This window comes from Lipophrys pholis (genome assembly GCF_963383615.2).
Source record: "Lipophrys pholis genome assembly, chromosome: 5".
NCBI classification, from domain to species: domain Eukaryota; kingdom Metazoa; phylum Chordata; class Actinopteri; order Blenniiformes; family Blenniidae; genus Lipophrys; species Lipophrys pholis.
The window spans coordinates 24,644,044-24,660,052 of record NC_137628.1 but is presented as its reverse complement, the minus strand read 5'-3'; the positions used below and the strand labels follow the sequence as shown (position 1 = coordinate 24,660,052).

Sequence of the window (16,009 nt, the reverse complement as noted above, 5' to 3'; positions counted from 1 at the left end):
GCATGCATGTATATGAGTTGTCTCTCAGAACTTCAGTGTGGCCTCTGAAAAGACTCGCACACTAACGAGGCTCCAGACAATCCCCGTCCGTGTTCCACACTGGAGGAGTCAGATTGCTCATTAGAGAATTCAAGTTTGTCATTTTTCTTTTTCTTGGGGGGGGGAATTAATCTCGAATCTTCTCTCCACAGATAAGATCTGCCGCAGACTAGGAGCCGCTTCCACAGTGACTTTGATCATGTCACAACAGAGACACGTCTCTGACAGTAGTAGTGTAACCATATGTCAAGGGAAGAAGGAGCTTGATGGACTCCCAAAACTGCTCTGAATAACTCCATGCGGGCACAGGCATGCATTACTGTTACACCGGGGGAGAAAAAGTGGACAAAAAAAAAAAAAGAAAAGAAGAAAATCCTCACGTGTCTTTAATAAAAGCTGCATATATAAGTACAACATGAAATGACATGAACTGAAAAGCTTAGTGTAAAACTGCTTTCTATAAACACCATATTCTCCCATATATTATTACGCTTAAAAAAATAAACCCTCCTCTATGATAAACAATAGTAATGCTATAGTTTTTTTTGTTGTTTTTTTTTTTTTTTTTGCAATGCTAAGTAGTACTTAGATAAGCTCTATTGGAAATATACATCACTGTACTATCTCTTCCCTTTATAGTTTGGAGTTCAGGGTGTGATGCAATGAATGGAGTGTGTTGAACCATACCAGCGACAGTGTGGAAGTGCGAGTGTAAAACTACTCTCATTGCACTTTTACGTCGTGTTTTAATTCATTTTGAAGAATAAAGTGAATTAACAAAAATGAAAACAGTGCACGAGAGCAGAAAATTGCTCAGATTGCATGAAACTGGCATTGAAGTTCAGTCTTGTCACTCTGCCATATTCCCTTCGGTGTTTAAGGTGTCTAACAGTCGGTCGGTTGCAGATTGATTCTGTACACTGATGAAAAGTGAGTGTCGCAAAACAAATGACACATACTGTAACTGTCTATTACAGCAACGTGCCCACAAACTAGATTTGCTATAACAAGTGAGACAACATGGTTTTTCTTGTATAAGTGCCTTTAGAATAGTAAAGCACAAGGCACTGCGGGCTCTATATGACCCACAGGTCATGTTCCTTTAAAGTCTGCATGTGCAGACGTTTGTTTTGCTTTGTTCTTGATGGAGCATCGTCACAAACTCCTGAAAATTTGGAGTCTTGAATGAACTGCTGAACAATTAAATGTCTCCTCTGAAAAGCTTCAAACGCCCTCATTTGGGGGGGTTTAAAGTAAAGCAACAGGTTCCCCCCCCCACCCCCCCCTCGCTCTAGAAATGTTCAAATTCTTGGGCTAGAACAGTTCATCCCTGTGGAGTTTCCGAGGAGCCAGCTGTGTGCAGGCTTTTCCAGAACCAGAGAGCAAATGTCTTATTGGAACTTCCATAACTTGGCCATGCTTGTCAATCAACTCGCCGCTGTCTGTAGGTCTCTTTGAAACGTGAACACGGCTTGGATGCCAGGCCTGGTGCTCAAGAGCAAGTAGCTTATAGGTGAAAGGAAGAAGAGTTTGGTGTGTGGTGACTTGGGTCAAAAGCAGTCAGATGGGGGTCTCGTGTGTTTGTTTGTATTTCTCTGTGAGTGTGTGGGAGATTAAGAGGCGATTATTCAGGACACCTCATTCGAGTCTGCTGGTGGTGATAGGTAGATTTGTGTCAACTTGAGGACGAAGGTGGGGAGCAGCCCCCCTCTGCACACCCCTATACGATGTAGCTGGTCAGATCGAGGAGGTACGAAGTCATGTCGATGATGTGATCCAGGATGCCGTCTTTCTCCTGGTCGTTGGGCATTCCCCGCTCACTCTTCTCACACTGGTCGCCGGAGTAGCCGTTCTTGCACAGGCACTTGTTAGGCTCCATACACACTCCCCCGTTACGGCAGGCTGGCTCGCATTTGGCTACGGTCACAGGAAGTGATCAAACATAAAGTAAGACATGAGCTGGAAATTTGTCTCATCGGGTAATGAAGTCAGAGAAACATGGTGTGCAATAATTTATATTGAAAAATACAGCAGATCTACTGTGTACTACTCAGAAGGCAGCAGGAGTGCACTTACCAACTCTGCAGAGAGGGCCCTCCCAGCCCGGGCTGCAGCAGCACTTGCCGGTGGGGGTGCAGTGTCCGTTTTTACAGTGTCTGGAACAAGCTGTCATCAGCAGCTCTGGTGGCTCCACCTGACGCTGGCACTCCTTGGGGGCATGTGGCCTGCAACAGTTGTTACAGGGAAAGGGAAAGTCAGTATGGGGAGAACAGAAGCATCACGTGACATGGCAAAGGTTGCAGGGTGTAGAGCGAGATGATCGTCTGATATCATCACACAGAGTACTGTTATTTCTCCAACAGTGAAATTGCGAGTCAAAACAAACATTTCAACCTCTTTAAAACTTTGACTCCAAGGTCACATGCCAAAATCATGACCTTGTTTTTTTTAATTCAGGTTAAATATTGAGCTTACTTCCAAAGATAATGATTGCGCTGGAAATAATTACAGTTGTAAACCGGGCGGATTGATTTATCAAAGGAAAGCGACGTGTGACGTAATGGTGTGTAGTTCTACTGTAATTCAACAAAGATGATTGCAAGTTGAGACTTATGTGATGTGCTGTTTAAATTCTACCCATTCATCAGCACTGCGTTCGTTCTGTGTTCAGCGGCTGCATCAACTAAAGGATCTGGCATTATGTACAAAACAGACATTAGTCCTCCGGTGTCCACAGGTTGTTTGATTGTGCTCGTAATGGATGGTTTCCTTCTGTCCTACGTCCGCTTTGATGCGCACTGAATTATACGTGTCTGTTTGAAAGTTTAACCCAGCAACGTACATCAGTAAATTCATTTGCTGTGTGACCAGCTTTCACAAAGTTTCGTGCAAAATCCTTTCAGAACTTTTTGAAAATGTCCCGTTAAACAAAAAGCAAAGGCCAGACAAAAATAAAACATCCATCCAAAGCATATTGGCTGAGTTACACAGTAATACTATGCTGTGATTTGTGATGGAGGAAATACATTCCATTTAAACATCTCACACTTAATTTTGATATATCGTGACAGCTATAACCATTTGTTTACTGTAAAGCTATTTTCCAATGGTACAACATGAAGGCCAACAAATCTGTCACCTTATGTTGTGGTCTCTGTGGATTTTCAAGGCTATCAGTTCAAGCTGACATGTAACATAAGCACGTCTGAAGTGAAGTGCATTTAGATGAGGTTAAATTATGACTTTATTCTAGCAAATATTTATGCACATACCTATGCGCGGGGTGTATTATTTCTCCAATGATTTGTCAATGCGAGTTCATTTTGGATCTACAGCGTAAGATCACCCAAACAGCTTTGATATCGCCCCTGTCAAATAGTCTGTTTTCATTCTTTTGACTCCTCCATTCTTCCTACTTAAAGAGAGTAACAATGCACATGGTTAACGCAGGGCTCCAACAGATATAAACACAATGTGGAAAATGCACACAGACACAAACACAAACGTCTCCACATCACATGTTGCAAGTCCGAAAACCAAAGAGACATATTGTGATCATTCCGCATTAAGACAAACATCCACGCACGCACATCAGCAAATGGGCTGAAACCAAATTATTTCATATCACGCTCCACAAATCTGGAAATAATACAGCTAGTGCGTAATCAGGTTCAGTTGGGTACTCAGTTTTTGGATTTGCGAAAGAGAGAGTGGACATAAGTACATGTAAACATTTCTATGGTACTGAGGTAAAAACACATTGGACAGTGACTATATGAGCATACATGTATGGATAAACACAGGTGGACTCCTGTGGACCAATGCTGGTGTGTCAGGCGAGACGCTGCAAGGTCAGTGTGTGTGTGTGTGTGTGCGTGTGTGTGTGCGTGCGTGCGTGCGTGCGTGCGTGCGTGCGTGCGTGCGTGCGTGCGTGCGTGCGTGCGTGCGTGCGTGCGTGCGTGCGTGCAATGCTCAGTCCTTGGGAGAACAGGCCTCATCAATCATGGCTGCTCAGCACATGGTAAGCTGAAGTCAAAACTATTTTAATCACTAATAACAGAAAGTATAATGTTGTAAATACTGTACTTAGTCAATCTTCAAGTATTCATTTGACGGACAATTCACATCTTGATACTCTAGTATTCTGAGCACAGTTTTTTTTTCCTTGAATAAATACTATGTTCTTTCATTATCTCTAGCTGTGCCAGTGTCTCTCGGCTCTAATTAATGTTATTTTAATTAATTACTGTTTATCTCACCTTGACTTTAAAAAAATGTCCTGTGACTGAAACACCACCTGATTAACAGTGACGATACGACAATGTTTGAGTGTGATTTTATACGTGTGTGTGTGTGTGTGTGTGTGTGTGTGTGTGTGTGTGTGTGTGTGTGTGTGTCTGTGTGTGTGTGTGTGTGTGTATGTGTGTGTGTGTGTGTGTGTGTGTGTGTGTGTGTGTGTGTGTGTGTGTGTTCGGGGGGGGGTTTGATTCCCATGCTCCCATCAGCACCCAACTCCAGACTCCATCCGTGCTGGCTTTTGTTGTTGCAGGCTGCATGTAGTTAAAAAAGAGCAAAGGAGGGAAGAAAACAGAAAGAGAAGGAGAGAGAGAAAGAGTAAGAGTCCCCGGAGAATTGGGGGGTCTGTAGCTAACACTGTTAATAGCAGGCAGGGGTCAGCAGCGCTACTAAACAGTCTGTACGACTGCCAGGGTGGCTGTGAAAACAGCACCTGCTGGTAGCGCCACTTGACAAAGGCAGCTGGGTCAACAGCCACTGTGGGAATTTATCAACTTCGGGAGGGGTGGCGTAAGTGTGAGAGCGAGGGAGTGGGAGAAGGCGACAGCACAGAGATGATGACAACAACTGCCGCCAGATAGTCACATAAAAAGGTGATAAAAATCACGTCATAATTAAGGCTCAAACTGGGTGAAAAATGAGATAAACATTCAAGTTGAGGAACGGCCTCACAGCTGTCATGAGAAGACATAGTGAGGTCATTTTTTTTTTTTTTAACGGCAGTATTAGGCCAATCATTAACGTATCTGAACTGCTGGCATCCATTCATATTTCCTCTGTCACAGGAGCGTGGATGCTCTGCCTCAAATTTGTTCCTGATCTGTTTAATTATTGTGTTTTGTCAGAGTGCATGTGTGTTTAGCTTGTTAGCTCACAGGGCCTGCTTGATTGACATGAGGTATATGTGAGAAAAGGGCTGTGGAGTGGTGTACATTGTGCACCCCAACAATGGCTTAATCAAACGGCCCAGTGTGGTCTCTTTTGCAGTTTTGTCATCTGACTCCATTGTTTGGGGGCTCCTTTTGTAGCTTCATTCCTTGTTTTAATTGTGCAAGAAATTTACTGTGTATTGTAGGAGCCAGGGCTATTCAGTGGGACTGGCAAGCAGCTTTGTCAAGGGGAGGACCACAGCAGAGATGTAGGAAGATTTAGGAGGGATAGGAAAATAAAGAAAAGGCTTTTTTCCTGCAGCCTGCTGGGAGCTAGGGCACCGCGCACTCACACAGGCTCACAGATGTGTATGTGCGCGCTTAACCACCACCCACACGGTTTATATCTGTACACACAGAACGCACAGAAGAGCACACATACAGATAAATATATCCGCAAATGAGCACTCGTGGTCTCCGTCCCCGGCACATCCAATGATTTGTGACTTCCAAGGTTAATGCAGTTCATAAAGAAGGCCCCAGGACCCCATTTGAAGTTCACTGTGTCTTTTTAAGGTCTCTGCTCACTGTAATTCAATCAGTCCAGCCTGCAGCTGACAAAACCTGAATATGTGTGAAATGTCCCTCACAACACTGCCTCCCCTGCTACTCTGTGGTGAGGGGCTGCAACAAACAGAAAGGCAAATTGCATTTTACACCAGAAAGCAGCAGGAGGTCTGGCTCTATCTGTTAATTAGGCAATTGCGAGAGACCAACTGTACAAGCGAGGCAGATTCTAACCAACTGCGGAGCTCAAGGGCATCGTGGGTCTTTTGAATTATGATATGATAAACACGTAACTTTACTGTATGACTCCCATGATACACATGTATACACAGCAGTGAGCTGAAATGAATCCTTGTGTTGTTACTATATCATATCTTTATTTATTTAACATGTTTCTCTCCCAAAAGGAGGTTTGTTCCTGGCAGATCTGTAATGCTCGCATTGCATAAGTAATTATGTTATTAAATGCAGACTCAGCGGGACTGAAAAGTAGCCAAACTTGCCTACAGTATATGAGCAGAGTAAAATACAATCAAACTAAAGTCTGAAAGTTTTATTCAGTTACTGTACTCATACTGAGACTTCAAAATCAAAACACTGTGGGCAACAAAGATTAAAAAAACAAACTGTTGCCCATCAAAAACATGATGATATGTTGTAATTCCCCATGATAAAATGGGATTGCCTTCTCTTCCCTCGTCCTCTCTTGATATTTATTTTACATAACTCTGTATTACCTTATTGAGGCTAAATAAATGACGCATGCATGGCTCATTATTCCCCTCTAGAAATAGCAATGTGAGGGAAAATCCAAATTCTAGAATTCACTCACTAATAAATACATCAGAGCTTTCAATCACGTCATACAATCGCCTTATAGAAACCATATAGTGTCAAATATTTCTATTGCACTATTATACAACAAATGCTTTCTTGCTTCTTTTTTTTTTCCTCCTCTCAAATCCACAATCACTCACACCACACACATTCAGCGTGTTTCAAAATGCATGGTGGCCTATTTATTATTGGAGGGGTACTCCAACTGACAAACAAATACCTAGAAATGAAGTCATCTGGCCAGGACATGTTTACACAAACACTGCTGAAGGATTTTATGGCCGATGTTTCCTTGTAAGCCTTCGCTGCTTTCCCTAACAGTTCCTCTTTCCCTCCGCCTCCATGTTCCCAAACACACAGTTGATCAAAACACAGTGCTAGATGCTATACCAGACCACAAAAACCACCGTACTCTTAAACAAACCTCCGTCTGAAAGGGCTGCAGGGTCCAGATGTCCCTGCAGTATGGAGAAGAAAAGAGGGGAGGACCACCAGACTTGATAACGTGCTGAGGTCAGACACGTTAGCTACCCCATTTACTCCCCCTTGTCACCCCCTCTTCATCCTCCCTGTAACAAGATCCTAATAACGAAGCCAGAGAGTATTAGGAGTCAGGACTCCAACACCACAGGGTCCGCACAGACTAAACAAGTCCAGTTGACGGTGGAAAGAATTGTTCTCTGGGAGAAATGCGTCCAGCAGTCCTGCCAGAAAACATAAATATGGAGTGAGCCACCAGGGCCCCTTTGAAACATCTGTGGTTTAATTAATTGTGCTAATGCCTGGGTGGCACTGTCGTCACCCAGGAATAATCAGCACTGGATATGTTTCTATTGTGATTCAGAGGCATGCAAATTTTCTCACTCTGACTTTATCCGTCTCTGTCAATCACATCTGATCTCATGGTAACAAACACAATCTATTTGAGACTTTTCTTGTATCTTCACTGCAGTTGAAGTTGACATGATCGTATCTCTTATTCGGAGGGAATGGCGTAACCTTAAAAGATCTAATTTTCTCGACTTTCCAAAGAGCCGATAGAAGCATGAGCAGAAGCATTATAAGGGGATCGATTTGAATCTGATATGCACCTGTTCTGAATTATAATGGCTGCGTTTTCACTCACGTCTTTTACTATCGTGATGCACAAGACAGGGATAATGATGCCGCTATATGCCTCGTACATGTGTTTGTTTAATGACATCTAACTCACATGTATGCTCCATCCTCTAGCCACTTGTCTCATGATGCCAAATTAAACATTTGAATTCAAAGACTAGAATTGTTTATGTTTATAAAAAAATAAAGTAGGTGTTTCCAGACCCCAGCTTTAATGAAGAAACTGTCCACACCTGACACCTTGACAACATCATGTTTCAGGATATCACACACTGCTACATGAGCTTTTTTTTAAATAATGCAGGTACCAGCACGCTGACGCTATATTTACTTTGCAGTTACTGCTGAATATTTGTTTTGGCCAAGGAAGCTGATCATTTCACAGCTTATTAAAACTTGCAAACAGTATGATCACATCAATAGGTTGTGTAGTATCGGTAGTGTGATGCAACGAAAACACAACCAAGACAAGTCGTCACTGCTGTAAAATGTAGGTTTGGTGACAGTAAATTGGAGTGAAGAGTATCAAACTTTGTGTTGTATGTGAAATCATCTAAGGCTAATCACAAAACAATGAAAGCGAAACACTGAGGGAGTGTTCATTGAATTGCCAAAATTATAAATGGGTGAAGACTCCAAGAAATGTACCTTTTGGGGTCGAGCAGCTTGTAGAGTTTCCCACTGTGTGACTGCGCCAGGCTTTTACTGCTTGCCAATATGAAGACTTCACCTGCAATACAACACACATGAAAAGTGGCATCAGTGCTTTTTCCATTCAATGCTTTCAACGTGTAGCATAGTTGTTTGTCCCAATAAATAACCTCTCTCCTCGCCATACAATGCTCTAAACCCCTGTGCCACAATAAAGACAGGAGACAAGAAGAAACAGGCCATTACAAGAGGATGAAAGGAGAGAGGATAAGTAGAATGGGTGGTGCCAAGGCTTCTGCAACGCTGCACTTGCCAAAGGACTTTAAGAAAGAGTTTAATGGGACAATTGGATACTCATGACTGGGAACCAGGCGGATAATTTAATGAGGAACAAGCCTGAAAGAAAATTCCATAAGGAGACAAATTGTAAACATGTGTCTATGGGGCCCCTATTTTGGGACATATGCCCCCCACCCATTTTTTGCACTCCTTGCAAATCATAATCAAATGCAGAAATCTTTAAATAATCAAATGACAGCTCCCAAAACCTGGCAATGAATGTGATCGAACATCACTGTGTGAGTGATCCACATCATGTGTTCACTTTAATCACTCACGCCAGGCGGTTGACAGACTTGAAAACGCCTCGGGGGATCCAATCGGGTAAAACATACTTCTATCATATTAGTTTGTTTAACTCTGGTTCTACATTATAGCTCTTAGCCTATAACTGCAGTCGCCGGATAAGAACATCCTAGTTCCACTGTGGCCTCCTAGGAGGCCCACTACAATAAGTGGGAATGTGTTTAATCATTGCTAGAGTCTGGCCAATGTACTATAGATACCAGTGACAAATATAAAGAAATGACTCAAGAGAAAAGGTTTTTCCAAAGTTTTGACACCAGTCATTTGAAGTGAACAATCTGTCAACCGTTCATAGTGTAATACTTCTCAATAACCTCAGAAACTCTGGTGAATCAAAGTTGTCATTGTTGTGAATGAAAGGAAGCAAAAGCAGAACATCTGAGATGAAGAATGGTGGAGGTGTCACACTGGGAGCCCACTCACCCAGTTCATCCTCGCCGAAACCCAAAATGTGTCCAACAAGCATGGAGCCACAGGAGCCAGCTGAGCCCAGACACAGAGGTTTTTCCTGCCACTCTTCAACATCTGCTGACGTTGAAAACGATGACTTCTGGAGGATCCGTAGATTACTATGGCAAAGCAAACACACAACAAAGGTCAGTATTGTTTGTGTAGTGTGGATATAGTGGAGAATGTTTTGTAGGAGCCATGCACATTAATCACTAAACAGATAAAGGTACAGTTGCATTTGGCAGTGCTGTCCAAGTCACAATTGAAATCTGGAAACATGGATAATTTTTCCTTGACATAACGTGGTTCAGTGACCCATCTTCCTTTTCCACATCATGTTCCACATCTTGGTATTTCAGACCTCAGCTTCTACTTTCAAAACAAACATTATGCTGGAGTCGTCACTTCACTTTGCCTCAACAATATGCACTGAAATTGTAACGACCACACAGTGCCAAGCTCTTGGTACTGTCACCCCCCCACCCCCCCACACACACACATGCACACAAGCACACACACACATTTACTTCCTTTGTTTATTCAATCATCAGTTTGACATCAGCAAAGGAGGATGATTTACACACCAAAGAAAAGGGTGAACAGCACAAAACAGGAACTCTAATCTCCATTTTCACTGAATAAGCCGTGGTGTAGTGGTGACAGTAACATGAGACTCACTTTCCCAAACAGGGACAGAACATTATATTTACATTGGCACATAGTGACGCAAGGGACAGAGCTTTCAGTTTGAGAAGAGAAACAATGAGTCATACACCAAGGGTACATGATGCCAGACAGATAAATTAATACAAGTTTCCAATATTATGCATGCATAATATCTAGCATACTTACTTTTCTTAGAAAAGTAAACCTATATATGTCAACTTACCCATTTTTATCTCCAAACACATAACTTCCATAAAGTCTTCTGGATTGGCAGCCCCTATAGATGAAGCCCCCCACAGGTGGCGCTCCTCCACTGGACTGCAGGTCATAGACAGATGGCTCATTTTCTACAAAGAGACATAGAGGTATAGTATGTCATTTAGCCGTACCACTATGAAAATGCAGGTTTAACATAAAAACCAATATCATCACAATCACTGAAGCCTAAAAGTACTGATTATAACAATCAATAATGTGTATTTAAGTGTATATTTTGATTTAGGCCTGTAATAAATATTGTAACTAAATGTTATTTTCTGCATTATGTCAATATAAAATGTCTCTGTGAAAAAAAGAATGAATCTTATTTAAGTGGGAGAACATAATTGGCAAAGTTTTTCCTGACGTCTAGATTTTGATATACCTTTATCGAATGTGGGAACATATTAACCTTTAATCCAGTAATGTGATGCTCAGACCGTATGTCACATTTCTGGAATACAGCTGTCTTGGCATGTGGAAATACTTCCTAAGATGCGGTATGTTTGCTTTCCAACTGTGATCATTTTAAAGTTTCGGCAACTAGTTAAATTGGGCATCAGGCCAGGTGAAAGGTGATCACCAAAACATTCATCACTGTGGCAGGGGATTTCTATACTTTAATTTCTTTCTCGAGATGCAACTCCATCACAAAAATTGCACTGACTTATGGTTATCTAACCATCAGATAAATAAATAATGACCTCCTTTCCAATATGAGAAAAGGAAATAATAGTGAATTTTTTGGAATATTCTATGCAACTCACCATAATCCTTCCCCATACTAATTTCCAATATTCTTCCAGCTGATGCATTTTTGCCACTGGCATCGGTACAGAGGATTAGGAGACTTCCATTGTCTGTCTGAAGTCGATCCACAGCACACCTACAGAATACACATTGCTCAAAATGAATATCGTAGAAGTAGAAGTAATGTCTTCACATTGATGACGTATGAGGTGGAACTACAACTTGTTTTTTGATTAAACTCTATTTTCCAAAACAATCATAGCTACACAGAACATGTTAGTGTAAATACTTCCTGAGTGACATGATGGTAAATCGTTCACTCAAGCACAGAATCCAGTACTTCAATGGTGTAGCTGTCGGAATGAATATATCTTCTTCAGCGTAATGGTCTCACAATCTCACTTACCTGCCTGGGTCATGTAATCCATGAGCAAAGATTTCAGGTGGCTGGTTGGTACTGTTGAAGTAGGGATTGTTCCGTGGTATAGAATAAGGTGACGTACAACAGTCTGTGTCCACGTCTACCCTGAGAACGGACCCTGTGAAATCACTGCATTCAAAAACACAGACAAGAAAAAAAGACAAAAAAAAAAAACCTTTATGATGGACTCAATCTTGGGTCATGTGACAACAAACTCCAAAACCTTACTGAAGTGATCTTTTGACCTGTGATCTCACCTCAGCCCATCCATTTCCTCCATGTCATCCAGCGTGATCATGCCATCTCCCAGAATGATGTGCAGCAGTCCATCAGGACTGAACAGGAGTTGACCACCAAGGTGTTTCCTGTGCAGCTCTGCCACTTCCATCAGCACACGGACAGTCCTGGTGTCCACCTGGTTTGGGTTTTTCCTGTTGAAGACATTTTCATGTTCACTATGAAAGAATATGGATGCTCAACTGGTAGGTATGAAAGAGCATATACAATATAATACAGTCTTAAATAAGCATTTCATGGTGTATATAAACACATTTGTACTTTCTATATGACAGTTTAAGTCTTGGCCTTGATTAATAATAATAAAAAAAAAAAAAACATTGAACAGAAGCAGTAAGATATGCTTTTAAAAGTGAATACATTCTCACATCATCTCTCATTACATGAAAGAATTATTGTGCTAGACAAGAAATGCTGACATAACATACAACCCCCCCCCCCCCCCACAAAAAAAAAAAACATCCAACATGAAATGACTTTAAATACTTGTTGTCTGGAGACATTTAGTCTAAATGTAATGTGTTCTCTCATTAAGGGAAAGACAGTGGGTGGAGATATAGCACAGGCTTCAAAGTATTACACAATTCTAAGACGGAGGTGATATTTTTGTTTCAACAGCATCAGCACCAAATAAGTCATGATGTGTTATTTTGGGTAGTCCTGCAATTTTTAAAAAGCCGCTTGTCAAAGATAGAGAAAAATCTCTTAAACTGCCATCAAGTACTTTAATTGTCATTTCTCTATTGGGCCCTAAAATTAAAGACGATTCACAGCAGTCACCTAGACGGCATGCCAAAACTATGATTAAGATTAAATCATTAAGTCAAACATACAACTGTGATTATGTACATTAAAATGTAACACTTAAACACGTTCGTGAGAAAAGACTGTTTCTTTAATCACAGGTCATTGCGAAGGGAGCGTGAGTTATCGACGCGGGAAAAGGCAAAGCACTGCTATCATCCTAGGAGTGTTGCACAGATTCAGCAAAACACTTCTCACTGAAAGTTAGTTTCCTTGGAGGTTTGACCTACATTCCTAATCCCCATAAGACAAAAAATAATGTTTTTGTTTTGCATTGCATCGCTAGAAAATTACTCCATATGCCCACGAAGCTTCTGTCACCATGTTTTCTGGTTAAAATCAAGGTTGCGGATTCACAAGTACAGAGCAGCGCTGAGATTCTGTGATTAGTGAGGTGTTTTTTTTCTCCCTTAACATTGAATTCTAAATTAAATCAATAATAAAAATGTCGATTAAAAGCAGTCAGCAGTTCATAGATCACTGCAACAATGCCTGAGTTGATTTGCATCTGTGTAATGAAGATACCTAATAGTTAACGTATTCAGTTCATAATTTATCCCAAACCCCTCATGTCTGGACTGAGAGGCAGCCAAGAATTTGGTGTCCTTTCAGACAGCGTTGAACAACCCATAGTTAAGGTAGATTTGGCACACACTTCTCCCATTACCTTGAAACGGTGTATTCAACCACACGGAGAATGTGGTCGTGTGGTCCAATGGCCCAGCGCTCTTGGTTGGTGGTGTAGGAGACGTAGAGCTTGCCATTCTTCTTGTAATTGGGGTGGAATGCCAGGCTTAGCAGGCCCCTTTCATCTCCACCCTGCAGTCAGAAGAGAAACACAAAAGATCCAGGAGTTAATTATGTCCCTCCTTGGCTTCTGCTTGGCTGTGTGGGGTTAGAATCACCCCCCCCTTGGTCATCTTCATCATCACCAACAGGCAACCCCCAGACACTCCTCACCCCTAACTCCTTTAATTCTTCAACTTTTCTTATCCTCTTTTATATTTGTCCATCACGTTCCCTTTCACACTCCTGGCATTCTCTCATTCTCTCTTATGCAGCCCTCCATTCCACTTTACACCTTCACCAACCTTCTTGAATATACCATTATTAACCATTATAAAGCATTTGACTCTGGGTAGCGCTGTACCTTCTTCGACAAACCCCCCGCCTTCACAGAGCCTTCCCCGCAGCCTGGTTATGTGCGCTTGTCCTCAGGGTCGGGGGCCCCTGTGACGCCCGGACCCTCCCGGTGGCCTCCATTGTGCAGTGATTTGTGTGTGTAATCTTTGGGGGATATCCGTGAATGCTACGCTGAGTGGCTGAAAGAATTTATTAGCTCACTCACAGTTCATAGAGAGCACAAAAGTGCAGAGTGCTTCACTCCATGCTTTTTGCTCCCCGTCCCCTCGCTCTTTCCTGATTTACGCAAAATCCATGCAAAACTGCGGGGCTGGATGGGAGGAGGAAACCATCGAGGGGGGATAGAGTAGAGTAAAAGAGGAAAAAAGAAAACCTAAACAAGGAAGGGGCTGCCAACTCCCACTGTCTTGGCAACATGTTTAGAAAACATCTAAATTGCTTGTGTAATATGTAAACCTTTGTCTCACCCCGGAGGCAGCTACATCAGTTGTCACTACCCTGGTGGTCCTCCCATCATAGTTAGCTGTAATAATCAGCTATAGCATTTCATTCCCCAGGCAAGGCAAGCCAGGTCGGCCCTTTTTTTTTTATGTTGTACGCTCCTTCTCTATTTCTTCTTGACAAAAGAATGAACAGAATTCTTGGCTGAAGTGTGAAGAATGTTTTAAAGTTGAATCTGTGTGAGTGCATTCCTCCACGGGACATTTAAATTTTACTCACACAATAGGCATTTTGCAGATTTTGTCCATTAATAACACAAATTTCATCAGGCAAGCAAAAAACTAAAATCATAAAGGCATTAGGCCCAGCCCAGTCAAAACAGCAGTGACACAGGCCACATGCAAAATGCAAAAGTGATGACTGTTTGCAAAGGAATGCATCCTAAGTACCAACGAGCAACAACAGAGACCTGTTTGATAAGCCACTGGGGGTCTATCAATTGAACATAAACTGAAATGTTGTGAAAGTTTACAAATAAATCTCTAAACCTAAAAGCCAAAGTTCCTCTGAAAAATGTATGAGTCCTACTAAATGTCAGATCATTGAACTCAAATAAAAACAGAGTGATGTGGGAGTGGATGCCACAAGTTGCGTAGCTGGACGGTCGATGGTGCAGAGACAACTGCCTTTACAAGAATGTCAAAAAGTTTCATCCTTCATTTGAAATTTTGGCTCTATATGTTGGATGTGGAGATGCAGTGGCAGCCATCCCTCAAATAAATTCACTATGGGGAGTGGGTCAAAGACCAGGATTCCATAAATGCCTAGATCCAGAGCCGAAGCAGGACCACCAAGACGCAAGCTGGTAAATCAGTTGAAATATTAGCTCCCTGCTAATGATTAGCTCCTTCGGCATCCAGCGAACAGAGGAGCTGGCAGCGGAGCCATAAGAAACAAACACTGCAGCGGAGCCAGTCCAAGGAGATAGCTTGATTAAAAAGAAGACAAAGTGCCAACCTCAGGCTCCCATGCATTGATCATTTTAAAACGGCTGCCAAAGCTGCAGTAGGTAAGATGTTCTTGGCACAGCACAAAAACTAATAGACTGTACAAACACGCTCATTTAATGAATATACAAAGTGCAGGCTTCGCAGTGTCAGCTCTAAAGTAAACTGTAAAAGCTCCTAGATTGGAGACGTAAAGGCTTTGCTTGGCCTTGTGTCACAGTGTTTTTCCAAAACTACTACCATGTGTGCACTTGAACATGTTGTTAGGTCACATACCGCATTTGCCGATTGTATCCACATTGAATAAGCTGTGACGTTAACGTATTTGCTTCGTGAGGCATCGTCATCGTGTAACATTTTTGTAAACAACAAAAATGCAAGCTAATATAAATTCCTGCATCATCAAAACCCTTATCAAACTATACAAATGATGGTCCTATGTCAAGTTAAAACACATTTTTCCTCCCTGAACATCTTTGTCTTATTTATGACTGCCATCATTCTTCCACCGCCAGGCAGGGGGTTCTGACTGAATATCTCACGAGGTATTATCTCTTCATTTTTCACAAACACCTGCCTCTGCATTCCTTCTCTTCCCTCCAATTCTGCTCTCTGGGGCTCTGGCTTTGGCTCTGTCAAACTCTTGGCATCATTCCACAGAAAGCTGGGAACGTGAGGTGCAGGGATGAGGAGCGGTTGTTGTTTCACATCTCACGGTGCCTTACATGCGATGCTCAACCTGCCTAAAG

General features: G+C 42.1%; 1 protein-coding gene across 1 annotated transcript in view; it reads right to left on the bottom strand.

Annotated features, from left to right (window-relative positions):
- Positions 1-607: 607 nt before the first annotated feature.
- hhip (hedgehog interacting protein) overlaps positions 608-16,009 on the bottom strand; it is a gene marked incomplete at its 5' end in the record, with an annotated part of 28,751 nt that continues 13,349 nt past the window's right edge. Inside the window, 9 exons of the mRNA XM_080464635.1 lie at positions 608-1,956; positions 2,116-2,264; positions 8,376-8,457; positions 9,447-9,592; positions 10,363-10,486; positions 11,165-11,283; positions 11,554-11,697; positions 11,826-11,999; positions 13,337-13,488. Of these exons, the coding sequence (XP_080320761.1) occupies positions 1,760-1,956; positions 2,116-2,264; positions 8,376-8,457; positions 9,447-9,592; positions 10,363-10,486; positions 11,165-11,283; positions 11,554-11,697; positions 11,826-11,999; positions 13,337-13,488 (1,287 nt within the window). The 3' untranslated portion in view covers positions 608-1,759. The remainder of the gene's footprint in view (positions 1,957-2,115; positions 2,265-8,375; positions 8,458-9,446; positions 9,593-10,362; positions 10,487-11,164; positions 11,284-11,553; positions 11,698-11,825; positions 12,000-13,336; positions 13,489-16,009) is intronic.